This window comes from Melanotaenia boesemani, chromosome 17 (assembly GCF_017639745.1).
Source record: "Melanotaenia boesemani isolate fMelBoe1 chromosome 17, fMelBoe1.pri, whole genome shotgun sequence".
Taxonomy (NCBI): Eukaryota; Metazoa; Chordata; class Actinopteri; order Atheriniformes; family Melanotaeniidae; genus Melanotaenia; species Melanotaenia boesemani.
The window spans coordinates 18,212,959-18,240,749 of NC_055698.1; the positions used below are offsets into that span (position 1 = coordinate 18,212,959).

At 37.9% G+C, this 27,791-nt stretch overlaps 1 protein-coding gene across 7 annotated transcripts in view; it reads left to right on the plus strand.

Annotated features, from left to right (window-relative positions):
* The window catches only part of LOC121628044 (ras/Rap GTPase-activating protein SynGAP-like), a 55,478-nt gene that overhangs the window by 6,380 nt on the left and 21,307 nt on the right, over positions 1 to 27,791 (plus strand). For 3 of the 7 annotated variants that reach the window (XM_041966939.1, XM_041966942.1, XM_041966940.1), the window contains 12 exons: positions 2,411 to 2,514; positions 11,536 to 11,624; positions 11,767 to 11,888; positions 19,215 to 19,368; positions 20,843 to 20,941; positions 21,103 to 21,363; positions 21,460 to 21,795; positions 21,926 to 22,070; positions 23,360 to 23,504; positions 23,808 to 24,044; positions 25,922 to 26,123; positions 26,691 to 26,881. In XM_041966939.1, the coding sequence (XP_041822873.1) occupies positions 2,415 to 2,514; positions 11,536 to 11,624; positions 11,767 to 11,888; positions 19,215 to 19,368; positions 20,843 to 20,941; positions 21,103 to 21,363; positions 21,460 to 21,795; positions 21,926 to 22,070; positions 23,360 to 23,504; positions 23,808 to 24,044; positions 25,922 to 26,123; positions 26,691 to 26,881 (2,081 nt within the window). In that variant the 5' untranslated portion in view covers positions 2,411 to 2,414. Of the gene's footprint in view, positions 1 to 2,410; positions 2,515 to 9,046; positions 9,104 to 11,535; positions 11,625 to 11,766; positions 11,889 to 19,214; positions 19,369 to 20,842; positions 20,942 to 21,102; positions 21,364 to 21,459; positions 21,796 to 21,925; positions 22,071 to 23,359; positions 23,505 to 23,807; positions 24,045 to 25,921; positions 26,124 to 26,690; positions 26,882 to 27,791 lie in introns of those variants that run through there. The other 4 variants (XM_041966944.1, XM_041966941.1, XM_041966943.1 and 1 more) reach the window with 4 other exon arrangements.

The following is a 27,791-nucleotide window of genomic DNA, read 5'->3' on the forward strand; positions in this document are numbered from 1 at the left end:
GGACTTTAATGCAATGCACTAAGTCTGTTTGATTAAATAAATGAAAGTAAAGCAGACTTTAGTGAGGGGTGTGGTTTATAAATACCCTTATAATCAAATATTGTTTTTATAGAAACATTCTTGTTAAGAGAAAGAAAGAAAAAAAAAGAAACTCCTGTATATTCCTGAAATATACATGACAACAGATATAGAGAAAGCCTATAAACTCCTAATACCGCTGCCCGACGGTCATTTGAAATGGAACGTAGCCGACTGTCGGCAGACGGGCAAAACCAAAATTGGAACATGCCATGCATCTAGCAGTGTCCATAGCAACCTCGGTAGCCTCCATAGCAACCACGGTAGCAGAAAGACTGTTTAGACTTTCTACTCAATAATCTAATATGTTTAAGGTCCATTGGAAATGACATTGCTGTTTTGATCATAGTAACAGTTTAAATGTCATAAAGTTATGTGTTTTTTTTTTCCTGAAAATATGACGTGATGCTGAGGATTTGAGGTCTGCTGGCAGACTGGTATCCAGTCAGACGGGATCAGGACTCTTCCTGTAACAGTGCTGCTGATCGGCAAAATGGAAAAATGACAACGGCCCACTGTCCCATATGAAGAAGCTGATAACCACTAATAGTATCGAGTCAGTCGAGTGAGACTGTCTAAATCGGGATCCCATTCAACACGAGCTGCTTATTGGTTGTGGTCAGTGTCTGGCTATACTTCCCGTAATTACCAATATTAGCTGTGAATTGTTAATAGGAAGATAAAATGATCTTCTCAGTCACATAAATGAAACCACCCAAGAGTCAGTGGGCTTCATATGATCTGATGAAGTAAAAACACACAGCGAAGCAAAAAATAATGTTGTTAGAGAACAAAACTTTCACAGTGTACCATAGTTTAGCTGAAATGACAATAAAGATATTAAAAACATGCTTTTTGCATTTTCTGCCCTTTAGTTGTCCTTTCTGAGCCAGAAAAAATCTGCAGACATTACGGCAAAGTGCTTTCAGTTACTTGGACACTGATTGGCTCAGAATTTTGAAGGAAGATGTGCGATTATCTGTGCAGCTTTTTGTTGGAAATCATACGAACCATTTGTGAGAGCAACCTGTCATATTACATTGTCCATTTTGAGGATCAGTTTCCAGTATATTTGTGTAAAGAAACAGTCATGGCACATTGCCTTAACAAGTGAACAGCGTCCTAAAAAAACTTGCCAGATACATCATCTGATGATTGTTAAGTCACACAAGCCCCTCCATGTTGTGCATTCATGGGCACAGGGTTGTTTAACACCAATCAATGGCAGCAAAGCTACAGATATTCACAGAAAAATCTCTTGCTGATTTGAATTGATGGCAACATAACTTAACATCTCTTAACACTTGTTTTGCAAGGACTAGATGTTATAAGTAGCCACATCTGATTGGTGGCATTAGCCCATGTTGAAAGAAAAAAGCAGCCTCACAACTTCATTCACACCTTGCAGTTGTTCTTTGGATAACAGTAAAACATATTTTTTCTGAATTAACTTTAGTCTAATAAGACTAGAAACTTAAAAAGAAAGCATCCACTTCTTTCTTAAAATAGATGCTGTACTACTTTAGAAAATGTGAAATTTATTATTCTGCTGACAGTGAACTGAACTAAGTATATAATTTATCCATTTTAATGGAAAAATCCTTTCAGCCACAAATTTTTATTAAAAAAAAGATGTTTTTCAATGTCTTTAAACATGACTAGAGGGGATCTTTAAATGCTGATGTATTTGTAGGAATGCTTATCAATTAATCATAGTAGCAGCTTGTGGTTGAGCAGCTTTGTGACATTTAGCTTGGAACCCTATAAAGGGCAACTATGATATGCTGCAAGCAGAGCTGCACAAAAACATGTTTCATGACAGAGACAAATGTGTGAAGGTGGTTGTGTCTCTTATTATTACCTCCCTTTAGATTTTCATTAAATCCAGGTTACACAGTTAAATGTTTGTGAAAATTATAGCTGGTTTAAAATAATCACATGAAGCCACAGAAATGTCAAAACATTGAGAATTTCCACCTGTATTTCCCACTACAGTTACTACAGTATTTTTTATGGTCCAATTTCTTTTTATGTATTTATAATTCACTGTTAAGTAACTTTAATAGCTTAATTTAAAACAGGTCCTGCACAGTGATGTTCAACAAGAAGAGCCTTTCTGTGTGGAGTTTGCATGTTCTCCTTGTGCATGTGTGGGCTCTTTCCCCACAATCCAGAAACATGCCTGTTAGGTTAAATGGTGTCTCAAAATTCTGCCTCAGTGAGTGTGAATGGTTGTTTGTATTAGACAACTGATGGATTAATTACGTGTTTTTTTTTTAATTAATTAAAAACAACACAAAACAAATACTTTACTTGTGTCTGTGCCGTTTAGCTGCATGGACACATCTTCAAAGTCGTGGCTGCCGCATCAGAGTCAGTTTGGGTTGGTTGGTCAAGTGGAGGTTTGCTGTGGTGGACCTGGAGTTTTAACCCCAAGTGAGTCAGTTTAGCCAAGAACCAGTCGGCTTTTTCCTACTGTCATTTTTCTCGGCTTCGTCTCCAGTCTGTTGTGGTCCAGTAAGGTTTTTCTCTGTTATTTATGTTTTTATATGTCCCTTTTACCGCTGCTGTTTTCTCTGTTTTTTAGTGGTCAGTAAAATGTTGAACATGCATTGCACGCTTGTCTTCGCTCTGCAATGGTTTTCCAGTTCTTTTCAGCACAATGAAGCTTCACAACATTACCTCTTTGTTTAATTTTTTTTTAACCACACTCTAAGCTTCCTTTAGTCATCTTCTGGGTTTGATAATGCCATTTGCCTTTTACACAATCTTGGAGATTTTCCCCGCTCCGCTTCTGGAGCCATTTCCTTTCCATTTTAGGAACAAGATGAGAAATAATTTCTGGTTGTTTAGCACAGTGTGTGAACCTGTGGTTTCATTCCAAACATGCCTATATACTGTTGTTAAAAGTGTCAGGAAGAAGCAAACAAGAGGCAGCCGGAAATTATAATCATCTGAAATTGAACAGTTCAGTGTGAGCTCAGTCACAATCAGTGTCAGCAGCTTCAAAACGCTGTTTGTTCTATAGAATTTCAGTCCCAGATCTTTAATTTGAGTCTGGACATTTGCAAGCTTAGCAATAATGCTCCTAAATACATCAGTTGAAATGAAGGTATTCTGATGGAGAGCAGTGCACTAGCTGTGAACATGTTCCTATGGTAACTAGGCCACACTCCCCTTGGCTAGTTCTCACACACAAGCAAAGGGACAGGCAGGAGAAAGACAGGAAACTGGAAAACACACATGATGGAAAGCAACTTCAGGTTGTTTATTTAGCTTGTTGTTCATCTGCCTTTCTCCACTAAGAGGACAATTTTACATGTGCTTTGCCTTAAGAAGTATTGGTTACATTGGAGAATGCCTGGAGACACTTCTTTTGTGTGTTTCGCCTCCTGTTTCTCCAAAAATATCTGTTAGGTTTTAAGCTGATCACAGGTTCTTTCCCGTGGCTCCCTCACACCCACACTGCCCCTTCTTCCTCAACCCCTCCACCCACCTCTTCTTTCAAATCCTGCAGCTCTGCCTCTTCTGTGCATTTTACATTTGCCTCATTACAGTGCTGTTTCTAAACATAGCACAAGGGTGGCTCTGAATGCAGTGAAAGGTGTCATTTTTTTTTATTGCTCAATTTTTCAACCCGACAGTTTTTTTTTCTCCACATTGTGTGAATACAGCATCATTACCTTTTTAATGCTATTATCTGTTTGGTGTATATGCTAATGTAATTAGGCTAATTGCAGTATGCTAACTTCCCTATGGTCTTCAGTTAAAGGGTTTTTTGACTCTATCACACTGCTGCTGCAAGATGGGATCTTCTTCCATCTGCTTCTCTGAATAGTATCGACGCGTTTCTGTGCAATTGGCATCTCCACTGTCATTCTGTGTTTTTAAATTGCAGTCATACTAAAACGGCATCAAACCTCCTGGGGCGATGCTGCTGGCTTGTCAAAGAGCCATGAAGTTGATGTAGAGAGGTTCCCTGCCAATTAATGATCTTAACATGGACACACATTTTCCATATCTTGTGTATTTTTTGAACTTCTGTCAGACTGGTTGAACTTATGATGATAGACTTTGAGTTTGACTTCTTAAGTGCTTTGTATTCAAGTTCTTTGCAAGCGAATGCAGAGTTTAAAAAGTCACTTCACTCAAAAGACAAACTGTAATTTTTTTGCCTCTCTTGTAATGTCCAAGTTTTTTTTTTACTTGCTGCAAAACACATCCAGAAAAATTAAACTCTTTGAATCAATGAGTTTAGTTTTCACCAGTGTATACTGCTAACCAAAAAACAAAAGGCCAAGCACAAAAACCCTAAATCTGTAGCAACTACAAAATCATCAGATAAGGCTTTGATAGAGAAGTTAGCTGCATCTGTGTGAACTACTGTTTTAACCTGCATCCCGTACATCTTTTAGAAAATCAACAGTAGTGTTTGAGTATTCTGGCTTTCTGTTTGTGTCAGTTATCTACTGAAACCACGCCCCCTAACAATAATGGGTCTTACCTGTAGCTTTGATCGATATCGTTCCCTCACAGCAGCGTCAAGCCAGAAGTTTATTTCTATTAATGTTTTTATACCTACATTCAGTTAAGAGAAATTAGGGATTGAAGTTCATGTTTGAGTAGAATTGGGATGGAGGGAGAGTGTGTGTGCGTTTGTGTGTGATTGTGTGTGAAAGACAGTAGAATCAGGTGTGTGTTTTTTAAATTTCTATATTATATACTTTGCTTTGTGAAGGCTTGTTTTATCTTTATTGTATTTTAGTATGGATAACGTGTTTTTGTTATTTAAAGCATTTTGTGTTGCTTTGTGTATGAAAAGTGCTTTTTAAATAAAGCTTAATTTGATTTGAAGTATTACCCCCACCAAAGCTGAAGTCATTTATTTGGCAGCATTAGTTTTTCTGTCTGTTGTTAGCAACATAATTTAAAAAGTTATGGATAGATTTTAATAAAAATTTCAGGAAATCTCACAAATGGAGTAAGGAACAAGTTATTAGATTTTGGAGGTAATCTGGATCACTGTCATGATCCAGGAATTTTTTAAAGCGGAGGTCCCCAACCCTGGTCTTGAAGGCCCACTATCCTGCAGGTCTTAGATGTTTCCCTGCTGCTATTTTAAAGAAAGCAGCATTGGTTTAAGCAAAAAAGACCTGAATAAACAGAGATGACAATAAATTATGTAAAAATGTAATAAATCCAAATATTGCACTTTAGTGAAATTTTGTAAACGTTGAGGGTAAAATGCCAAATCTGCAAATAACACTCTTAGTGGTGTGTATGGAGCTGAAGTATGATTGTATCCATTTCTGGAATTAGAGGATATCTCATAATAAATCTGTAACAAGACTTTTAATCAAGTATTGATTATAAAATTCTTCCAGTTATGTTTCAGTTTAGAGAAGAGTTTTCCTCACCAAAGAAATATGCAAGGCTAGAAACACTCAGCGCTGCCAAGCCATTGTAATCGTTTTTTTTTTTTTTTTTTCCAATGATTGCATTATTTTTTAGTTAGAAGATCCAGGCCGTGATTACACCCACAATCTGATCTCTTGTTCTTTTTTCCATTTTTTGAGATTTCCTGAAAAAAAATTGAGTTGTGTTGCTAACAGACAGATAAACCGACACCACCAAATACATGGCCTCTGCCTTAGCCGAGATAATAAATCAGTCATGTAAACACAATTTAAGCGATTACCAAATATGCTAAATTAAGTCTCTGAATTGTTAAATAGTGGCTTTCTTTGCTCCTGCTGAGGGAACTGATTGAATTGATTAAACTAATTATACAAATGAACTGATGATTGGATACTTCAATCAAACCAAACAGCTTAGATCTGAAATCACACATTCACACAGGAAACAAATAATTTTTGTCACAGCATCACAAGGATACAACACCTCTTATTGGTGAGCTTTCTTGCCTATCTTACACTACCAGATGTTGGCATAATGTTGGCCTGGTTGGTCTGTTCAACCACGTTTAATAGTAGGTGGTTTATCCGAGCAGTCTCAGAGGAAAATCTGTCAAACCTTCTAGTGTAAAGACTGTGGAGGCGGGTGTTGGTGGTGATCCTCAGCAGAAGCAGCGCATCATCATGTCGTGGAAATCTAAAAAAGGAGCTAGAGTTATAGATTTTGGCATCTGGAGAACATGTTCTTGAGGGGGAAAAAAGACATCATTATTTGGTGTATAAGTTTTGGAGAGTAGGCAAACCATTGATGCATCTTCATACTAGTGCACATGTCATTGATATTAAATGTAGCAATTTTTTAAAACAAATTCATACAATGAGTATGTAAGAAATTTTAATTTGTCTTCATAAAATTATAGGTAATGTTTATTCTGAGTGTAGATAATCAAATAAGATTAGATTTGCATTAAATTATGTGTTCATTAAGCAGGATTATTGGCTTACAATGTGAATATCTTGTACAGTTGGAAAAAGATCAAATTTCCATGCAGTAATCATTAGTTGGTTGTCATCATGAACTGTATTTACTAGATGGAATATGGCAATTATGGAGACTCCGTATGACATGAGTGCGACATCTGCCCCAGCAGGCATGTCTGTGAGTCACTGGAGGCTCTTTATTGTCAGATGCTGCAGACCAGTCATAATGAGATTGTGTGTGTGATCTGTTTCTGGAAACTGTTGCTTCAGACTGGTCTGCTGCATCAACATTATGGATAGTCAGTTTTACTCTGTAAGTTAACCCTCTGGTGTATGAATTATTACAAAACAGTACCACATTCTTTTAAATAAAAATATTTATTTCTACAGACATGCACATTGATGTTTTTCTGTTTTTTAATCTTATTTTAACTTTTACTCAGTGTATTGATTTTTCTACTTTATCTATGAAAATATTTATAAAATAATATCTTGTAATATTAATATAATATACATTTTTTATAAAAACACCTGGATCATTTTCTTGTCCTGTTTATTACTGAGGCAAACTTGGTAATTACAATGTATGTATATATACTATATCAAATGTAGTCATTGTTTATACGTGGCAGAGTATTGGTGACTCACTAATGTCCAATAAAGTTCCTAATTTACGATCCACACCCATGCATACATTTAAAAACAGCCTTTAAATATGTGTCCACTGTAGTGGACACTATGCACCAAAGGGTTAAGTTTACACCAAAAAACAAACAAAAAAAACAAAAAAAACAAAACACTGATTTTGGCCCAACACATGACATAAAGCCGTCTTAACAAAAGCTGCCAAATGTGTTGCCTTTAAAATGAGCTGTAAATAACAGCAGCTTGCTGACTTTGTTTTCTAAATTTTTCACGTTCAAACCTGAGTGTGAGTGGTTGTTAGTCTCTTTGTGTTCGTTCTGCGATGGACTGGCTGCTTGTCCAGGGTGTAACCTGCCTCTCGCCTGCTAATTGCAGCCCCTCGTGACCCTGAACTGCATTAAGTGGTGTACAAAATGAATGAAGGAAAGACTGAGGATTGATTAAGAAATACTAATGCAACTAATGAGCCTTACTTTACATTAGATATAGTTCTAATAAGTAAACTAAATTGTGTGCACATAAAAATCTCTTTTTAGGCCACAAATGAAGGAAAAAAAACAAGGCAAATACTCCATTAGGACGCCAAAAAGTAAATCTTATCATGTTAACGAAGACACATTGTAGGATAGCATTGTCGTTTTGAGAGTGATGCTGGTGTTGGGACTTAGCTCAAAGCATCACTGTTGCTTACTGTGAAAACGTGATTGAATCAGACTGCTAACCCGGAGTTCCACTTAGTAAATATTAATGTTTTTTTCAAGGGACTGCTTCACACAGATCTTTATGTTGGAGTGAAATTAAAGGGTTAAATAAATAAGGTTATCCAGTGCAGCTGTTCTCTTTGCTAATTGTTGTTTTTGGCATTTTATACTTTATGAAATCAATTATCGGCTTTTGTCAACCCCTCCCAGCTCAAGTTAATCAGAATTCAATGAAAATGTCATCAGGACTATGTGTTGTCATGTTTCTAGAGAGCTGCACAATTGTCCATCTACACTGGAAAAAATTTGCCATCGGCGGTGCTTTTAGGTCTTCAGTCCTCATATTTTTTTCCTTTTTTTTGTTTGTTACTTTTCCTATCTGCTTTTGAATGTTAGGGTTGTGCTGACTGTTTTATGCGATTGTCTATGTATGAGTACATCATGCTGTCATGCTACCTCACTTAAAAAAAATGAAACCGTACTTTTCTACCTAATATCTCTTTACAAAGAAAATGTCTATTAACTTTCCTTACCTTTATGTGAATTAGTACATTTTAAATAGCATGGCAAGCCAAGCTTGTTTGTTTCAGACTCAGTAAAAGGGCTGAAGATCACTGAAATCTGGATACCTTGACGGAGGCTATGACCCTGCTGTAGCCAGCTACTTATCAGAACAGTTGTAAGCTGGACATTAGTAACTGAGCAACTGACAGTAACAAATGAGAAAGCAATTATAGAATAGAATAGAAGAGAAGAGAAGAGAAGAGAAGAGAAGAGAAGAGAAGAGAAGAGAAGAGAAGAGAAGAGAATCCTTATTGTCCAACCCAGTGGAAATTTTTCATTGGTTTACCAACACAGAAGACACACAGACACAGTACAGTATTGATTATGTCCTATAAAAAACACAAATGAAATAAAAAAGATAAAAATGAAAGAGGTTAAAAGCAAATTCTTCAATGTGGGTGGCATTTCATCATCTAACACAGCTATTTGCTGGACCATCTATTGTCTCGACTGCATTAGCACGGAGAGGCTAGCAACTTACTTTGTTCAGTGGTTGCTGTCGTAAAGTGCTTTTATAAATAAAGTTGGCTTGGTTTGGCTTTAGACAAGCAACCTACTGGATTAGACACACGCTCCTTAAGCGGCTGGCATAACAATTTTTCTAATGCTCCTGTTACTTTTATAAAGTAGTCACTGAATTGGCTTGTCTTCTTGCAATTGCAGAGCACTCTACTGCCACCTACTGTTGATCTGCCTGCAGGAACTCAATGGGACTTTTAGGTAAAATAAACAAATTAAAATGAGATCAAATTCTTTCACTTTGTATTATGTGTCTCCTGTCTAGATAAAACAAGGAAATTCAGAGCGCAAACCTAGCTAATTTTCCCTCCCACTTTAGGTCAGAGTAGTCAGTGATTTCGCTTGATTTTGAATTATTGTTACTTGCCACAAAACAGACAATAAGCTTTTTGAACAAAGAGGAGGATGTGTAATATTCTCCATATTAAACCGCTCCTTCATTACTGAATTTCTTATTAGGATTCTTTAAGTTGTTTGTCCTGTTGGAAGTCTCCAGTACTCAGATATTAGGCTTCGTGTTGAAGCAAAGACTGATCCAGCTGATTAACTGTGTGTATAATTGTAGGTTTGGTAATGATTGTTTGTTGATTGCATGCTCTGGGTTTTATGAAGAGCTGATGCTGTTTAGATGGAAAATATAAAACATTTACAGGAAATAGTTTGTGTTTTCTTGGAGCTGGTTATGTTGTGATCACTTAAATTAAGAGATGGTTTTTCATTAAAAGACAAAGTAGTATCCTGTAAAAAAAACATCTGGATTTTATTGCATATTTAAACAATTTTTTAAGTTTCCAAAGATGTATAAATAGATATCCTAAAGGTTGAGCATGTTTCTCTAACACCCACTCACAGTCTTCCTCTTTCTGTCTTTCTCTCTCAGTATTACAGTTAGCTAGAGGCTGTTTCCACCCACTCGCTCCGTCTTGACAGCAATTTACATTCAGAATGGCCCATCTGAACACATCCATATGTTCTAACATGTTACGTTTACTTACATTGCCATATTGCAGGTGACTGGTTTAGGGTAAGGTAGATTATATGCTAAATATTCTTTTACGGGGTTATTCAATCCATTCGTTATGATTTGCACCACATGAACCACAAAGAAACCTTTCCTCAAGCTGAGGAAGACTCCCCCTCATGGCCAGCTGATAGGCCCAATCACTTCACTCTACACATCTGGTAGAAATGCAGTATTGCATGTCATGTCACTCAGTGTTTCTCTATCATCCTTACCAAGCAGTTTGTGCCAGTATCTTCTACAATTCAAGCAGCAGCCCTTGGAGTTGTTTCCATGGATACCAAACAATTAGCTGGGTTTCAGAATAGAACCTGGAGAGTAGCCTACTTACAGGCTCTGGGAACGAGGAAATCAGAGCATGACAGAGTGTCTTGATTTTCTATTACAAAAAGAATAAACAGCTCCTCTGGGTAATGGGTAATTTCTTGCCCCAACAGATCATTCACAAAACAAAAATAGAAGCGCGGAAAGAATAACAATATTAAAGACATTTCTGGCCCTAAAAAGCCATCACATGGATGAATTAGTGACAATTCAAGCATGCAGAACTGTGATGTTGTTTGAATATTCAGGTTTAAAATAGCAGAAACATGTAATAGAATAATAAAAATAATCATAGGCTTCACAAAAGGGCCGCATTTTACGTTGGTTCATTTCCCCCTTGTATTGATGTTTTATTATAAAAGCTGTAAATAAGTGCTTTAACATGTGGAGAACCTTTAGTTTTAGAGGTAGGAATAGGAAATAATTTGGTTAATTGTCTGCGACAATCATCTACATATGTGTCAACAGCCAGCAGTTTTTTCTGGGAATTGAAAATCATGGAATATGCAGCATAAATCATACTTATTTTTGTGTTAAACTTTATAAGCTCCTCACACTACTGGCTTCCTCTTACTTGGTCATACATAGAAAGCATCAGCTGTGATTCCCTAAAGATAGTTGCTCATACTTTTATAGATCCATCAGCATATTGCAGAGTTTGTACTAGCCTAGAGTCAGACTGAAGCCATAGCATTCAAGATGAGTCACTGGAGTGTTGGTCTTCTTTTCAAAATAGCTCTCACATCAAGTTTTTGCGTCATATTTTTTTTCTTTTTTTTTTACTGACCTTGGATACAAAAAGTTTTCTTGCAGCATGATAGATAGTTCTAGAGGTGTCTTTCTCATTGTCAGTCTCTCTTTGTCTTTCTTTGGGACAGGCTTTAGCTGTATGTTCTTGTTGGTGTTGTTCTTCGGCTTGAGCTTTACTGTACTGGTGCCCTGCTCGTGAGTAGTGTGTGTTCTGTCATGTTTCCTGATGCTGTTTCCTCTCCCTTATGTAGCCAAAGCAGCTGCTGCAAGGTAATGACACATGCTCTGAGTAAGATGGTGAACAACATGAAAATAAAACAAAGAGGATGAACTGCATTATACTTTGTTGTAGATAGCTTTTCATTTGTTATAATTATTGAATGTAACGCCTAGTTTAATCTAGATAAAAGCACATTAATGATTTTTTAAAATTTAAACACATGCATATGTCATAGGTATAATAATATTAGGTATAATAGTTTTAAGTGTATGCATCATGTTGTTCTTGCTACTTACGTTTGGCACTTTTTTCTTGTAGACCAATCACGCAGGGCAAGTTTTGCCTCTGTAAGACAGTCAAGTATGGAGACCCCTCCTAACACGACTCCGCAGCCCTTCAGGCAGCCGGTGAGTGCAGTGAAATCATAGAAAATGAATACGTTGGTTTTCTTGGATGCTGTTTAAACTGGTAGTTCACAATGTCAGAGTGTCCTTTCTGTGTTTGTGCTGCACTTCAAAGTTGTCTTTTTCCATTGTGTCAAATCATTAGAGTTTTCTCAATCGGAGGTTAAAGGGTTCCATCAAGAGGGCAAAAAGTCAGCCCAAACTGGACCGAACCAGCAGCTTCAGACAGATGATTTTGCCCCGGTTTCGGAGTGCTGACCAAGAGAGGTAAGTAACCTCTTTGGAAGCATTCATGTGATCCAGGTTATCATCCATTTATAATCTTTTATTTTTCTTTATAATTTTCAATAAGCAGCAGTTTCGAACTGTTTAAAGATAAAATTTATGCATTTCCAGATTTCTAGTTTATCATTTTGTGGGCAAATTTGTTTTGACCTCAAAATAATTTCAGAATTTATCAGAGTATGAAAAGCTGGGGGAGGCCCTGGCTGCAACCTAACAGAGTGCTTTTGATATGGTAATTGTCTCAAATCCCCAAGCTCGAGGCCATCTCTGTATCTGTTATGTTGCAGTTTGTGTTTTGCTGACATTTTGACACAATGAAACATAACATTATTGCTCCATGGATTAGAGAGCTGGAGTACCCAGACGATACCTGTGCAAACACTGGCAGAACTTAAGCACTGCAAATAAAACCAAAACTACATATTTTACTAATGCTTTTCTTCTTGTAAGCTCATGTTGTGAAGTCTTATAAGAAATGTTTAGATCACATAAATGTAGTATTTGGACTTGAACCAGTAACTGCCTAGTTTTAGTGTGTCTTTCATTCTCAACCACTTTAGGTCAGCCCTCTGTGACCTGCCCCTTACTCACAAAAGATAGTGAACACACTACATGTAAATTCAATAAAACCTATTTGTGCATATTAATAGGGAGCAGCCCTGAGCTTTGAACTCTCCTCAACCATTTACAATCAAATTAGGTCTTTGACTGGACAGCTGAAACCCTGCTTTGTGTCATGTAAGTGGGATAGCTGTGACTAATTTAGATTCAATTACCTCTGCATGAAAATCCCCCACCTTTGCTAAAGGCTGCATTTCTTTTCCAGCTGTTAGCAGAATACTGCTGTTTCAAGGATGCCTGCTTCTATAAAACAAATTGATTCATTTCGGTTTTGCTTTTAATGCCATTCTCACCTTGCTATAACCAAGCCTTAGCAAACTTAGCATGCATATTGCTGTGAAACTAGCATGACTATGTGACAATAGGATATTTAAAATAGGTCAGTGCCTTTACTTGCTGATGCAACAAGTTACATGGTGTAATTTGTTTTATCTAGTGTAACTAGTTTCTTCTCTTATGCCCTCCCAGTTCTGGTGTCAGTTAATTTGGCTTGCTCATCAAGAGTCCTCCATGATTGTTCTTCACTGTAACTTTCCTCTGCTGCAAGTAAAACACAAATTACCATTTGATACTACATATAAACACCCTTCAAAAAAATCTAAATGCCCCTTTAATATTGTAGAAAATCAAAAAGCTCTTGGATGATGGTGTCTTCAAAGCATCTGACTCCAGAGGACATAAGACCTCAGAGCAAATCCAGTTACTGCCTGCATTTTTTATTTTTTATTCTAATTATTTCAGCAGAATTTCATTAGAATTAGTTGATGATTGGCCACTGAGTTTCCTCAATCTAAATTGAAATCACTGGCATTATTCTTCAATTCCTGCTTGTCTAATACCTCCAGCTATATTCAGGCTACAAGAAGGACAGATCGGTGAAAGAACAATGTGTTCACACATGGAATTAAATCTTCCTAAAAACGTTCAGACAAAAAACTGGAACATTTTAACCTCTGGCTGGAATGACAAATGGTAAAGTATGAGACGACATGTAATTGTTAAAATCACGCTGACATAATACTTTATACAATTTATGATATAACTTAATGCATAATAGAATAAAACACATTATCCTTGCCTGAATTAATAATTTCTTCTTTCTAAAACCCATAAATTCCCATCAGCCCTGCCCCCTTTTGAAATTATTCACTACCGCATACTTGCGTGCCAGCATTAGGATTTATCTTATCCTCCTTTAATCCTTACATTACAAAACTGAAGTATATTTTAAGCATTTCAAAACCACTTCTGTCTTTATGTATCTGAAGCTGAATGTGGACATATCTTTGGTTGCCAGCGGCGCTCTGATGGGCTCTCACAATGCTCTTCACTCTGACTGCGTCTGCCCTGTTGGATGAAGGACACTGCCTTTAGTCGTGCCTTCACAGATGATTTCTGACTGTTTCAGGCAGTGAATGAAGATATCCATTTGAGTGTTATTTATAGAAGCGGTAAAACAATTTATCCAGGCTCTGTCATCATCACTGTCGTGTTTTACAAATGAATGCAAAATAAATAAAGAAGTGAAGGCTTATAAAAGCTCACTGGATGTGAAGGATGTATTGTCCCTAAAAGAGAGAAGTTGGTTTACTCAGTGCATAATATGTCTCCACATAATTAAATGCACTTTCATTTAAATTGGCACTTAAAAAGGCTTTTTTTTTGTGTAAGATTTGATGAAGTTGCTCAACAGTGTAAAACTAATTAGGCTGTTAAATTCAAATTTGTGCAAATTAAAAAAGTTGTATTTTTTTATTAAAACTTTTAGGCTCAATATTGATGAGAAAGTCACTTTGAAATATCACTAAACTGAACTGGTGAGCAAATGAAGGTGACTTTTCTTTTGCAGAAGTGACGTACGTTTCCTTCTGTGTTGTGGCAGGATGCTGATGGAGACTATTTCTTTGTCAGTTTTTTAAACGTGGTGGCATTTTATATGCACATGCACCCGCTGTAGCTCTTGATCTCTTAGATGCTGTTTACCACTCTCCACTTCATGCATTCAGCCTAGTCTCAAAACAAAATGTTTTAGTCATTTAATGCTGGTCCTTATCAAACATGCATTAATGACTGGATTACTTCAAAGCTGCTGGTTTCTTTGGACTAAGCTTTAAAAATTTCATTTGTTCTTTTGTGCATCTGTAACCTGGAGTAACATGCACAATAAAATAAAGCTTGTTGCATTTTGCTGATCCTTGAAAATCGTCTTCTTCACCCTTTTAAAGATGGAGATATTTGCTCACTTACCTGAAACTAAACTCTTGAAGTTGCATTTGGTACGTCACAAATTTAAAACCTAAATATGATAAATCTATAAATCTGCATCACAGTTTCATGCATCTTTGAGTTACTGATTTTAAAATTTGGGGTCTGGCTGTCGTTTTCACACATGCGCTGCAGCATGAGGGGTTTTATCTGAGATCGTAAGAATTTTACTCTGGAATCCTTGCTGAGAACTCAACCAGCTACTTGGTAAAGAGTCCCAAAAAGGAGCAAGGACGACCATGTGGGAAAACAGCAGGCAGTCCGCTGCAGCATTTACAGTGAGTGAGTGTGTATGCTGATAAGAGTTGCTGCTTCTCTCTTTTCTGCTGACCTACATGTTGCTTTTCAGTCACATTTTGCCCTTGCGGACATACGTCCAAATGTGGCATTAAAAGCAACACAAAACAGTCATCAATTAGGGGGAGCCTAATTTGCCATCTGTGAAGTGCTATAAACAAAACGCTGCAATTTCCTTTGATTTCCTGTTGCAGTTATACAGCATTTAACGCACTGAGAACACATTTCCAACATCATGATCTGCAACTGACCAAATAGTTCTTACATCTTCCTGAAATTCTCAGATGTCTAACTGGTAAAAGGGCTTTAGTTTCAAACATGTACAGTATGCATGGCTCAATCTTTTCTAATATTTCCAGTTGAACTAAATGAGGTTTCAGCAACCATGTTCACAAATGGCAAACCTTTAAAGGGAACAGCAGCTGTTTAACTGAGACTTAGAAGCAGGTGCAGCTATCAATCATAGCAGAATGCTTGGTCACATTTGAATCTCTTGGTGTCTCTTGGTGACGCTGAATCTTTATAATCTGCTTCATCACTTTTGCTCCAATCAAAGTGGAATGAATTATTTTTAAGTTCCCATCAACCCTGATGGTTTTTCTCGAGAGAGGACTTATGTCCACACAGCACCACCTGCAAGAAAAAAAGAAAAATCTCATTAAAACACCCAGTTACAGTGTGTATGCATTTATTTATTTTTATGACAGGACTGACAAGTGATGTCATAACAGTTTCCTGCCCTTCAGTGTATGAGTCACAGCAATGTCCTGGATATATAACAGTTCTTTCACCATTATTCAGCAAAAACTACCTTTTTTTCTGAAAGTTTGAACAGGTCTGATCTAAAACCAGCAGCTTCGTTTTATATAGCAGTGTACTCCATAACACATTTTGATGCCTCCGTTTCTAAACAGTCCAGTCTTAACTGTACATTAAGCTGCAAACATATAAAGTGCCCTGCTCAGAAAGTTAGCACCAGCACTATCTTTGTTTGTTACATGAAGAAAGGGCATTAAATTGAATGTTACAGTCAGAATCAAACCTTCACTCCGGAAGATATTTTCTAAAATGCCCACTTTCAGTCTCCAGAAACTGCATTTACACATGGCTGGTAGGCACAAACACATAGAAAAAATACCAGTGTTCATGTGTTAAAGGCTTTTTTTACTCTATGTACCAGCCTTGACTTCTGGACAACTAAAAGCAAACAATCAATTGGTCTGAGTGACCTGGAAGGCACGTAAGGTTTTAAAGAAGTTTAAAAGAGCAAGCCCATTAAGTGCTTTCTAAGTCAACAATAAAACCTTAAAATCAATCCTAAATCATGTGGCCTCCAAGTTGAAGTCCAGCTTATTGGTAAATCTTTGGTAATAAATTTTCACTTGCCAAAGATCCATTTGGTTTAAAGAAAAAAAACAACAGGAACACTTTAAGGGAAAGTCTCATGGACATTTCAGAGGAGTAGAAGCTCCGTTAATGTTTCACTTACATTTATCTTCTCTGTTTGATGTTTTTCTTTGATTCACTCTCATCAGGATGCAGTAGCTTGCAGCTCAAAATGCCCGTCTGACAGCTTTTTCTTGTTGTGTGTTCAGAGTAGGGGTCACATCCCCCTGGAATCTTGCTTGCATTGTGATCAAAATTTTATGCAGTCCTCATGCAATCCAGTCACGATGCACATATGGGAAATTCAAAGCTGTGGAGAGGGAGAGAGTAAAAATGTAGTGCTGACAGCACACTTTCCTGTCGCCAGAGGAGATGCGTTACAGACGTATTTGGGGCGGGTGTGGATGTCCATGAGGAGAGTATCATTTAGCAGAGGATGCAATGAAGCTTTTGTTCTAAAATGCAGAAGCCCACTTTAAATGTTAAAACAAATTATACATAAACCCAACGGGTTTTGCTAGGGGCTGCGCTGGTGGGAGAGCTTTAATAATGTTGGGGTTTCAGTGACTGCCTCAATCAGCACGCTCTGCTCTCTAACCACCGCCGTTCACCGCTGCCTCAGACAGCTGCCTTCACAGCCTGCTTTGAGTTCTGCCCACACACACGCTTAATTCACCCGGTAGTGTTAAGTTGACTTTGCTATAAACCCACAGCGTCCAACTTCACACTTCAGCTTTCCAACGCAGCTGCTCTACCTCTGCTGCCAACCGGAGCCTTTTTCATGAGCTGCATTCTGCAGTGACATTTCTCAGCTCTTCAGATGTGATTATTCACTACACCTCTGATCGACATGAAAGCCTGTTTCCGGTGCATTTATTAAGTTTCTTATCAGCTTTTATCCACTGTCAGTCCTCTTGTTTTTCTTAAGTAGTGCAGCTAACACTATGCCTTTTTAAATGTCATTATTTTTCAAAGGTAGATACTGAGAATTTAGCATTTTTTAAGCTTTGGAAGAAGACAAAGTAGCTGTATTGATTCTCGCTTTTGTAATTAAATGAATTTACTAAATAACCTGCCCTTTTATAAAATATAAAATGTAATGGAAGGTTATTAATCTCTTCTTCTTATTGTTTTTATTCTTGTTCTCAGTCTCGGTCTTCTTACTCTTACTCTTAATTTTGGAAAAAAAGAATCATTTGTGAAAAAATATAACTATTTCAATAAACTATAAAATTCTAACTTTATCCTCGGTATCTTATATCTCTGTCTGCCAGCAATTCAATAACTGGTTTGTCTTTACACAACGTATGGGGAGTCCACTATTAGTTCCCACTACAGCTTTCTCAGCAGGAGGTTTACATGGCTTTTTTGGCATGTGTAACAAATTATCATTTAGTTCCAGTGTTGAGTTCTGAATGAGATGTAATGTGGACCATCGGGGTTTGTCTCCGCTGTCTCCTGAATAACATTTTCTCCCTCTGCCATGTGTATAAGGAATTATCCAGACCTTTCTGTTATACCTGTATTGTTTGTACACATGTACATACTCAAAATCATTCACTAAATTGTTATTGTTGTTATACATAAATAGAAATTCAGAAGACAAGACTATTTCCCACATCAGATTCTCATGGGTTGCTTGAGTATCCCTAGAGAATAGCTTTAAATATCCCTATTTTGAATATCTCACAAGTAACATCTCTAACTAAAAGGCAACCCCAGACAGAAATGTTTGACAAACACAGATTTGTTTATTCTTGTTTGCTCGGTACTCTATTCTCTGAACCTTAGCCACAAACGCTACAACTGAACTTGAAGAGTAGGCACTTACTCGTGGCTCATGGATGTGATGGTACACACACATTCAGTCTCAGTAGCAAGATTTCTTTTGTTGTATTTTACTGTTTATTGACCTTATTTCACCTTAGGTCACCTTTCTGCTTCAAATTCCACTTTTTTTCCTGTTACCTTGATAGAAATGTTCTCCTCTAAAGGTTGCCTCTTGATCACGCTGCCCCCACCGCTTACACTTATATTAGCTATTTTTGTTGACTGCAGGGGGGCTGAGCTGCTCTTAGTTGAAATCTTTGCCTCACAGTTCACAATACCAACATTATATTTGCTTTTCAAGTTGTGATGTGGGAGGCACACATTGCCCTGCTGAGGACATGGACAGATTATGAAACTGCAGTCTTCCAGGCAAGGATTTGTAAAAGGGCCTATACCTGTCCCACTCAGGACAGACCTACCTAGACTGAAAAAGACACAAACCATCCAACTTCCATGTTTTGCTTTTGTTATTCTATTTTACATTTTTCATTATTTTTTCTTCTGAACATCATCTTAATGTCTCTGAAGTAAGGCCTGGCCCAGTACACCCATCCATTAATGCTTCTAGTGTTGCTGTTTGGATGTGCTGTTGCTGGTGAGGTTACTTGGTCTGTAAGAATAATTAGGTGGGTGGTGTCTGGCAAAGTTGCATCCATACTGGTAACAGCAGAACATTACTTTATAACAAGGTGATTATTTTTTACCCACATCATGTGTCAGGGTTTTAATGTTTTGGCTGGTAAGAGTACATGTGTCAGAAGAGCCAGCTGCAAACACAAGAACTGAAAATCTGGTTGTCTCAAATTTTGAACATAAACAGATTAACTCTCGAACATAATCCTGTAATCACAAAGCATAAAGAAATCTGTATGAACTCAGAAGATAAGTCAAGTCTTCTTCTCTCACTAGGACACGCTTGATGCAAAGCTTCAAAGAATCCCACTCCCACGAGTCCCTTCTTTCCCCCAGCAGTGCTGCAGAGGCTCTGGACCTAGTTTTGGATGAAGATGCCATAATCAAGCCCGTCCATTCAAGCATTTTAGGACAAGAGTACTGCTTTGAGGTCTGTCAAGCTTAATGTTTCCTTTCCATGGTTTTATCTAATTGGATTAATGTTTTAATGTTATTGTATTTATGCAGCTGTACAGGTATGACTGCAGGAGTGCCTCTACAAACTTTGCTTACTGAAGTGACCTATAATGTAATTAAAGCTGCACAATTCAGTTGATTAAGTTTAAATGTCGTTTTAAGAAAAAATGAAATATTCATATGTTGGTTCTGGCTGTTCAGACGTGAAGAGTTCCTGCTTTTGATGTTATAAAATCATTTATAGATGCTATCTTACTGATAATTAAATTTTTATGTTAACTGGATGTAAAATGATGTCGTGCTTCATAGCTTTTAAGAAACATGTTAGTGACAATGCAACAGCAGAGTGTAATCAGTGGAGTGCTCTATTAGACAAAGTACATCATGACACTTTTAACAAGATAGTCCAAATGAATTTTCTGCATTATGCCTCTGTAAAATCCTCCACTGTTTGCTATATTGCTACTGAATGTGAAATCAGAATGTAGAAGTGAGCTCTGAACTCCGCACTGCCCTCTAGCGTAGGGCTGAGCAATATATCAAGACTTTTTCATACACAACATATAATAAGGGAATATTGTTTATTTCGAGATACCTTGTTTTGAGTTAAAACTATCTTTTCTTTTTGCATTTTTTGCACAGTTGTATTTTTGTTATGATCATTGAAAATAACTTTTCATTCATTTTGTTTTAAGAGCATTTAATTTAATATACAGCTACTTTAATTTCAGTGAACTGTTTTAATTAACATGTGCCGCTGATCCTTAACATTTATCAACCAAATTAGAACTTTCTTTTTGTTTAACTGGAAAAAAATTATATCGAGATATGTATTGTATATTGTGATTCAGATAAAAAATTATTGGGATATGAAATTTGGTTTGTATCGCCCAGCCCTACTGTAGTAGATGAGGTGTTTAACAGCCATTTTAATGTAAGGCAGGGGTGTCAAACTCTGGTCCTCAAGGGCCGCTATCCTGCAGGTTTTAGTTATTTCCTTGCTCCAACACACCTGAATAAAATCAAGTGGATCCAAATGGATCTTGTCAATATTTTCACAATAACCCATTAATTTTAGTCAGGTGTGTTAGATCAGGGAAACAATGAAAACCTGCAGGAAAACCAGCCCTCGAGGAACGGAGTTTGACACCTCTGATGTAAGGCATGCACGTGTCGTATGTGGCAGTGATATCTGACAATGTTTGAGACTAACATACCTTCTTTTATACACAAAGGGAGCCTAAATGAGGCTTTTGAAGATGAGGATGATCTCTGGCTTGCTCAACTGGTTGCAATCTGCAGCTTCACCATTAGATGTCACTAAATCTTACACACTGCAACATTTATTTTAAAACAACTGGCTTACAAAAGTAATTCTTAGTCATAACCACAAATCAAATATTAAGCAATTATGGCTAAATATGTTTTTTTTTTGTCTTTTTCTGCAGGTAACCACCAATTCAGGGACAAAATGTTTTGCCTGCCGTTCAGCTTCAGAAAGAGACAAATGGATTGAAAATCTTCAACGTGCTGTGAAACCTAACAAGGTAGATTCAGTGCAGTAGATTTATTTTTCTAGTTTAATTTTCATATCTAAGCCACTGAAACTAATAGAACTTGTGTTTAAATGAACCACACACACTGATCCCTCACTTTTTGTTTCTTTCTCAAACGGATGTGAGTAAGGACTGTTATAATGCAGTAATAGAACTCCTCGTTCCACTTTCAGGATAACAGCAGACGGGTGGACAATGTGCTGAAGTTGTGGATCATTGAGGCTCGAGATCTTCCAGCAAAGAAACGCTACTACTGTGAGCTGTGTCTGGATGACATGCTATACGCACGCACCACCAGCAAGCCCCGCACCGACACTGTCTTCTGGGGGGAGCATTTTGAATTTAACAATTTGCCTACCATTCGTAGCCTTCGTTTGCACCTTTACAAGGAAACAGACAAAAAGAGACGCAAAGTAAAGACAATGTTTTATTAAATTCTTTTATATATATTTGTTTTTATGTAAAAGTACCAGATAATTGTGATAATGATGGTTTTGTTTACTTTCAAGGAAAAAAGCACATACCTTGGGCTTGTCAGCATACCTATATCCAGCATCACTGGCAGGCAGTTTGTGGAGCAGTGGTACCCGGTGATACAATCCAGTGTTCTGGCAAAAAGCGGCGGCGTTGGGAGTACCAAAGTGATCAATGCTTCACTGCGTGTCAAGTCTCGCTACCAGACGATGAATATCTTACCGATGGAGTTGTACAAGGAGTTTGCCGAGTACATTACCAACAACTACCGAACACTGTGTGCAGTCCTGGAGCCGCTGTTGAGTGTGAAAAGTAAAGAAGAGGTGGCGTTTGCTCTAGTGCACATTCTTCAAAGTACAGGGAAGACCAAGGTAAAGCCAAATGTTGCATGTTACCCTGTCCTGAAAACATGCCTGTTTGTACACTTGTTTATCATAGTGAACTTAAAAAAAAAATCCTTTCTGCTCACTTTACTGAGCTGCAAGTGCAATCTCTTCTCAGGAATTCCTGTCAGACATGGCGATGTGTGAGGTAGATCGATTCATGGACCGTGAGCACTTGATCTTTCGGGAGAACACACTCGCTACAAAGGCTGTGGAAGAGTACCTCAAACTTATAGGTCACAGATACCTCAAGGAAGCTATCGGTGAGACTGCACATCACTGTCTGCACATCACTGTCTTTATATGTGATTGGGAGTAAATCCAATATTTTCATGAAAGACAGGCTACGTCGTGGAGCTTAGTATCAACATTCACTGCAACTTTATGAAAATAATAAGGATGGTAATTACAAAAATGGACAATAGAAACTTAAAAAAACTTGTCTAGTTTGATGAATCTCAATTACAGATGCTATATTCAGATAGTAGGGTCAGAACTTGGTGAAAGCAATATAAAAGCATGGATCCACCCTGCCTTGTATCAGCAGTTCAGACTGGTGGTGGTGTCATGGATGATAAATCTGCAGCAACAGTGTGTTGTTGTAGTTAATAGGAACCAAAATCTCTGAGAAATGTTTCCAGCATCTTATTGGATCTATGCCAGGCAGTTCTGAAGGCAAAAAGGGAGTCCAATCCAGTACTAGCAAGATGCAGCTAATAAAGTGATCTGATACTTCCACTGGCATGTGACCTTGTATTCAGCTTCCTCTTGCCCTGGTTCATACATTTATGGCTAAATTACTCCAATATTGAGGTAGCAGCTTCAGAGGAGATGGGGAAGGGTGTTTTCTTCTTCTGCTTCTACGTTTTTTTTTATTTAATGAAAAATTTCAAATATACAATTTTGAGTTTTTTTAGAGCATAAATTTTTAGAGCATTAATAACTGTTATTAACTGCTGATGTGGTACTTCTTTAAACCAACATTACCTCCAATGGAAGGAGTAGGGCAACTTGCAAACAGATGTTTGAATAGAAGTGGCTATAATTCCCTCTTGATTTGTGATCTCAGTAAATGTGCTCAAAAAGAGTTTATATTCTTAATTGTTACTTTAATGTCTTATTTAATAGAATATGCCTGCAAAGTAGTATCTGCATATATCTGCAGGGACAATTTTGGTAATACCTTTTATAAATGTCATGCTAATAATATATTAACGCTTTCAGAGGACATTATATTTAATTTATTAGACTTGATGTAATTCATAAATGCTCATAACCATGCCTGACAACTTACTAACATGGCTTAAAAAGTATTATAAATGGTGGACATAATCCATTATATGCATGCAACTATTCTTTTTTCCTCAAGGCTAAAAAGTGTTAAGTGTTTAGTGTATGCAAACCTTTCATTAATAGTCATGCATGATTATAAACATTTTTCAAGCTTTATAATCAGTGTTTTACCATGAAACACAGTTGTATGACTTTCTGTTTTTTGGGGGGTTTTTTTTGGCCCCAGAAACATAACGAAACCATGTTATACAACTTTCAGGTGACTTTATTCGAGCCTTATACGAGTCTGAGGAGAACTGTGAGGTGGATCCCATGCGTGTCCCACCATCAGTCCTTGTTGACCATCAAGCCAACCTTCGCATGTGCTGCGAGCTCTTACTCTGCAAGATTATCAATTCCCTCTGGTCAGTTTTTATTTCATCACAAGAGAGCTACATGCATCTATGTATGTTTGTATGTATGTGTGTGTGTGTGTGTATGTATGTGTAATACGAAAATATTGCATCTCAAGTTAGCAATATTTTAACAAAAATGATTATTTATATTTATTTTACCCCCTGTGATGATTAAAAGCATCAAACTATACTAGATATTGAAAAATAAATTCTCTCATTGAGCTTGATGACTTTCTTTTTTTTTTCTTTTTTTCATTTTCAGTCTCAAACTGCTTTTTTTGCTTGACATTTAAAACCATGTTCTTGTTTCAGCATATTTCCCCGAGAACTGAAGGAAGTTTTTGCCTCGTGGAGAGCCAGATGTGCTGAGCGAGGAAGAGAGGATCTTGCTGACAGCCTCATCAGTTCCTCCCTGTTTCTTCGCTTCATGTGCCCAGCCATTATGTCACCCTCCCTGTTCAACTTAATGCAGGAGTATCCTGCTGAACGCACGTCCCGCACGCTCACACTCATCGCCAAGGTGATGCAAAATCTGGCCAGCTTCAGCAAGTGAGTGTCTAGTCTTCACCTGCTCATTGACATTAATTTGATTCAGTTCAGTTTTAGCTTCACACTTGACACTTGTGTTGGGTGGGATGCATGTCACAGACTCGCATTGCAGTTTTGGCTGTGACGGTGTAAGCTGTTACTCACACAGTGAGCTCTGAGCCTAGCTTCTGTGAAACATTTGTTCATGCTCTCACTCTGCACTGACATGCTTTTTTCAGACTTGAACTAACTTATTTTGGCTTAACTAGGTGTCTGAGATTAATACATCTAAAGTCTTTAAGTAGGTGGTGATATTTTTTACTAAAAAAATTGATTAAATGCTCTCATCTTCACAGCCGTCATAGGATTTGGTACCCTGAAACATTTTAATGTATGTCACTTGATACTTGCTAAACAGAGTCTTAGCTGGACTTCAAACTAATGCTATATTTTTTTCTGCCACATTTGTTTGGAAAATGTATTTGTTAGATGTGTGTAGTGTATATGAAAAGACTTCACAGAAGCCAAATCTTCTGTCAACTCCAAACAGCTTATTCTGCTATTGATTCTTGTTTGCTATAGTTTAGTGGGTTGGGTGATTCCAGTCTGAAGAACCACTGGCCATTAGCAATTTAACAATTTATTCATTTAACAAACAGACCTCACTAGCATATGGAAGAACCATACACAGTCACAACAGCCTGGCACCTTCTCCTCATGCTGGCCACCAGCTTGGTCACACACTGGTGTGGGATGGCATCCCGTTCTTCAACCAGCATTTGTTGAAAGTCGGTCATTGTGGTTGTATTGGTCACTCTGGCACAAACAGCACACCCGAGGTGATCCACAAGTATTTAAAGTGTAACTACACCCCTTACTTTTTGCGTAACTCCACCCACTGCCAAATTTTAAAAATGCTTGAAACTGCAAGAGTTGGGGTGGGAGGTGTGGGGTGATCGGTAAGCAGAGAGTGGTCGGTTCAGGATACGCAGGCAGAAATGATTGACAGACAGCAGCTCAGCTCACTGGCAAGATACAAAGTGAGATTCAAAAGCATCTACGCCACAGGGAGGTGAGGTGGAAGACTTTTCTCCTCAACTACTCAAGAACAAGGTGGTCCCGAACTGTTATCAGTCTGAGCCCTTAGCGCTGGCCTGTCAGCAGCTCCAGCAGCTCTGGAAAGCTGTGGTGACTCGTGGCAGGTTGTGGCAGCTGCAGGAAGTGCTGCTGTAAGTTGCTGCTATTTGAGCTGCTGTCTGTCGCCAGATGAGGATCAACAGGCAAAGAATAAAGTCCGGTGTTACTTTTACACCCTTCAAAAGCACAAATCCATCCCACTGCAGGAATATTTCATCAGAAACTCAGTGAAAGAATAAAAGTCTTTTGGTAGTTCATATCCCTTCATATGCATTGGTGGGCGTGGTTAAATAGGGAAACAGACTTTTTGACAATCAAAAATTTACTGGCAAAAAAACAAAGAAATAATCAACCAAGCACATATTTCCATACTTTTTGTACTTATTACACATACATTGCATGCCCTGTGTTTTTCTTGGTGGTATTCTTGGGCCCATGGTTGTATTGAAATCTTTAAGCCCTTATCTGAGACACTGAGCACTCTGCCAAAGGTTTTCACACTCACGATTTTTCTGAATTCATATTCTCTGTAAGCTGACTGGTAAAAAACATCACCAAAGAAAGATGCTGCCATCACCATGTTTCAATGTTGGGATGGTTTTTCTAGAAGCCTGCCACTCCAGCGTCGAAATCTGATGGGTGAAGTGCTGCATTAACTGTTTTGCTTTTATGTGATGTAACCTGTAAATATTAGCTATGTGTAGTGTTGCATGTTTTTTTTTTGTCCTCACATTTCCTGTAATTATTGTTTATGTGTACAGATTCGGACCCAAGGAGGAATACATGTATTTCATGAATGAGTTCCTGGAGATGGAGTGGGGCTCCATGCAGCAGTTTCTCTATGAGATTTCCAACATGGAGACTGGAGGAAACGCAGGAGGCTTTGAAGGCTACATTGACCTGGGCAGAGAGTTGTCCATGCTCCACAGTTTGCTTTGGGAGGTCATGGGTCAGCTTAGCAAGGTGGGAGGAACATCACCACAAGTTAAAGTACACATTTTAATATGGATTTGGCTAAAATGCAGGAAGAGGACACAGAGGATGGATAAAATTTGAATTCTATAAGGATGTTAAATGTTACTGCAATATTGATAAGTTAAGCTCCTGCACTGTTACCCTTTTAAAAATGAATTGCAGGTGTCATATAGTATGAAAGTTATACATATTCTGTGCTTTGCCTGTCAAGTTTATAGATGGTTTTTTAGCAGTTTATCATCATTTATAAATTCAATGATTTTTCCATCTGATACAGATATTGCAGCCTTTAATGTGGAAATGTACAAAAAACTGAACCTTTATGCAACTGATGGGGACAAAAAGTGTATTGTGGATTGTTTGATGCATATCCTGCTTGACAAGTAACAACCATAAAACCCCTTTTTGTTAGCTGAACAAAGCAAACACTTTCTCAGCCCTTTCTGTAAAGTCGACAGCGGCATCATATCTGAGCTCTTTTCTGCTCATGTTCCTGCATCTTTGTCAATAAAAATGACAAACGAAACTGTGTATCTCCCCATGTTCATCCTGCAGGATGCCATTCTCAAATTGGGACCCCTGCCGCGGCTGCTAAATGACATCAGTGTCGCCCTGAGGAACCCGCAACTTCACATGCCTACAAATCACCAGCCGGACCGACCCAAGGACAGACTCTTTACTCGCCCATCTTTCAATCGCCTCATGTCGTCTGACTTCCAAAGCCTTATGATGCGGGACTTAAACAGGTAACTTCCAGCATTTTCTTTTTAAAAAAAAAAAAAATTATGTTTGATATCATAAGTCATAGATACGAAATTGATCTATTTAGGGACATACAAATACCAAGTCCCAGTAGGACTGGTCCTGCCGTGGCTCTTTAAAGTCAGTGTCTGGTCATTATTGCAAATGTGCACCTAAGCTACATAAAGACAGGAATTGCTGTTTCACAAGGGTGCAATTAGTTGCAGCTCATAAAAGGGCCAAGGATACACAATAAGTGAGAGTTCAGCAGCTCATTACAACACTGGTGTACTTCTGAGAGCACGTTATGTTAATGTTAATGCACCTCTTTAGGCTTTCAAAGCAGTTTATCAATCAGTAATTTCCAGTGCCATCTGTTCCCCAGACACTCACCCGAACCTTTTCTCACTTTGTTTAAACTCATTTTACCACTCCACCCCATAACAGCCTGTTTAAATAAAAGCTCTTATAGGAAGATGAAAAACAGTGGTAGAATACACAGCACCTAGTTTGTATTTACTGTTGTCCTTCTCACCTAGTATTTATCTGCTTGGGATCAAATCTGCAGCAGTGAACATGTCGATGAATAAAATGAATGCAAGCCAACGTGAGGAGTGACACACCTGCCACCACTGACCCCAGCTCTGTTGCACTGTAGTCCCTGACAACACACCGTCTTCTCACTGAGTTTTTATTTCATGTGCCACATTATGCAACAGTTACATAATTAAACATGTGTAATTCATGCATACTGTGAAATCTTATAGACAGATGCGTGGGATTACAAAATCCCACTGTGATGAACCCAATTAATACTGCATTTTCTGACCTAAGACGGTCAATTTTGATGGTCCGAGTACAGCTAATTTAATCATTGCAACTGATTTATAGTGTGTGGGAACTATCTCTTAACCT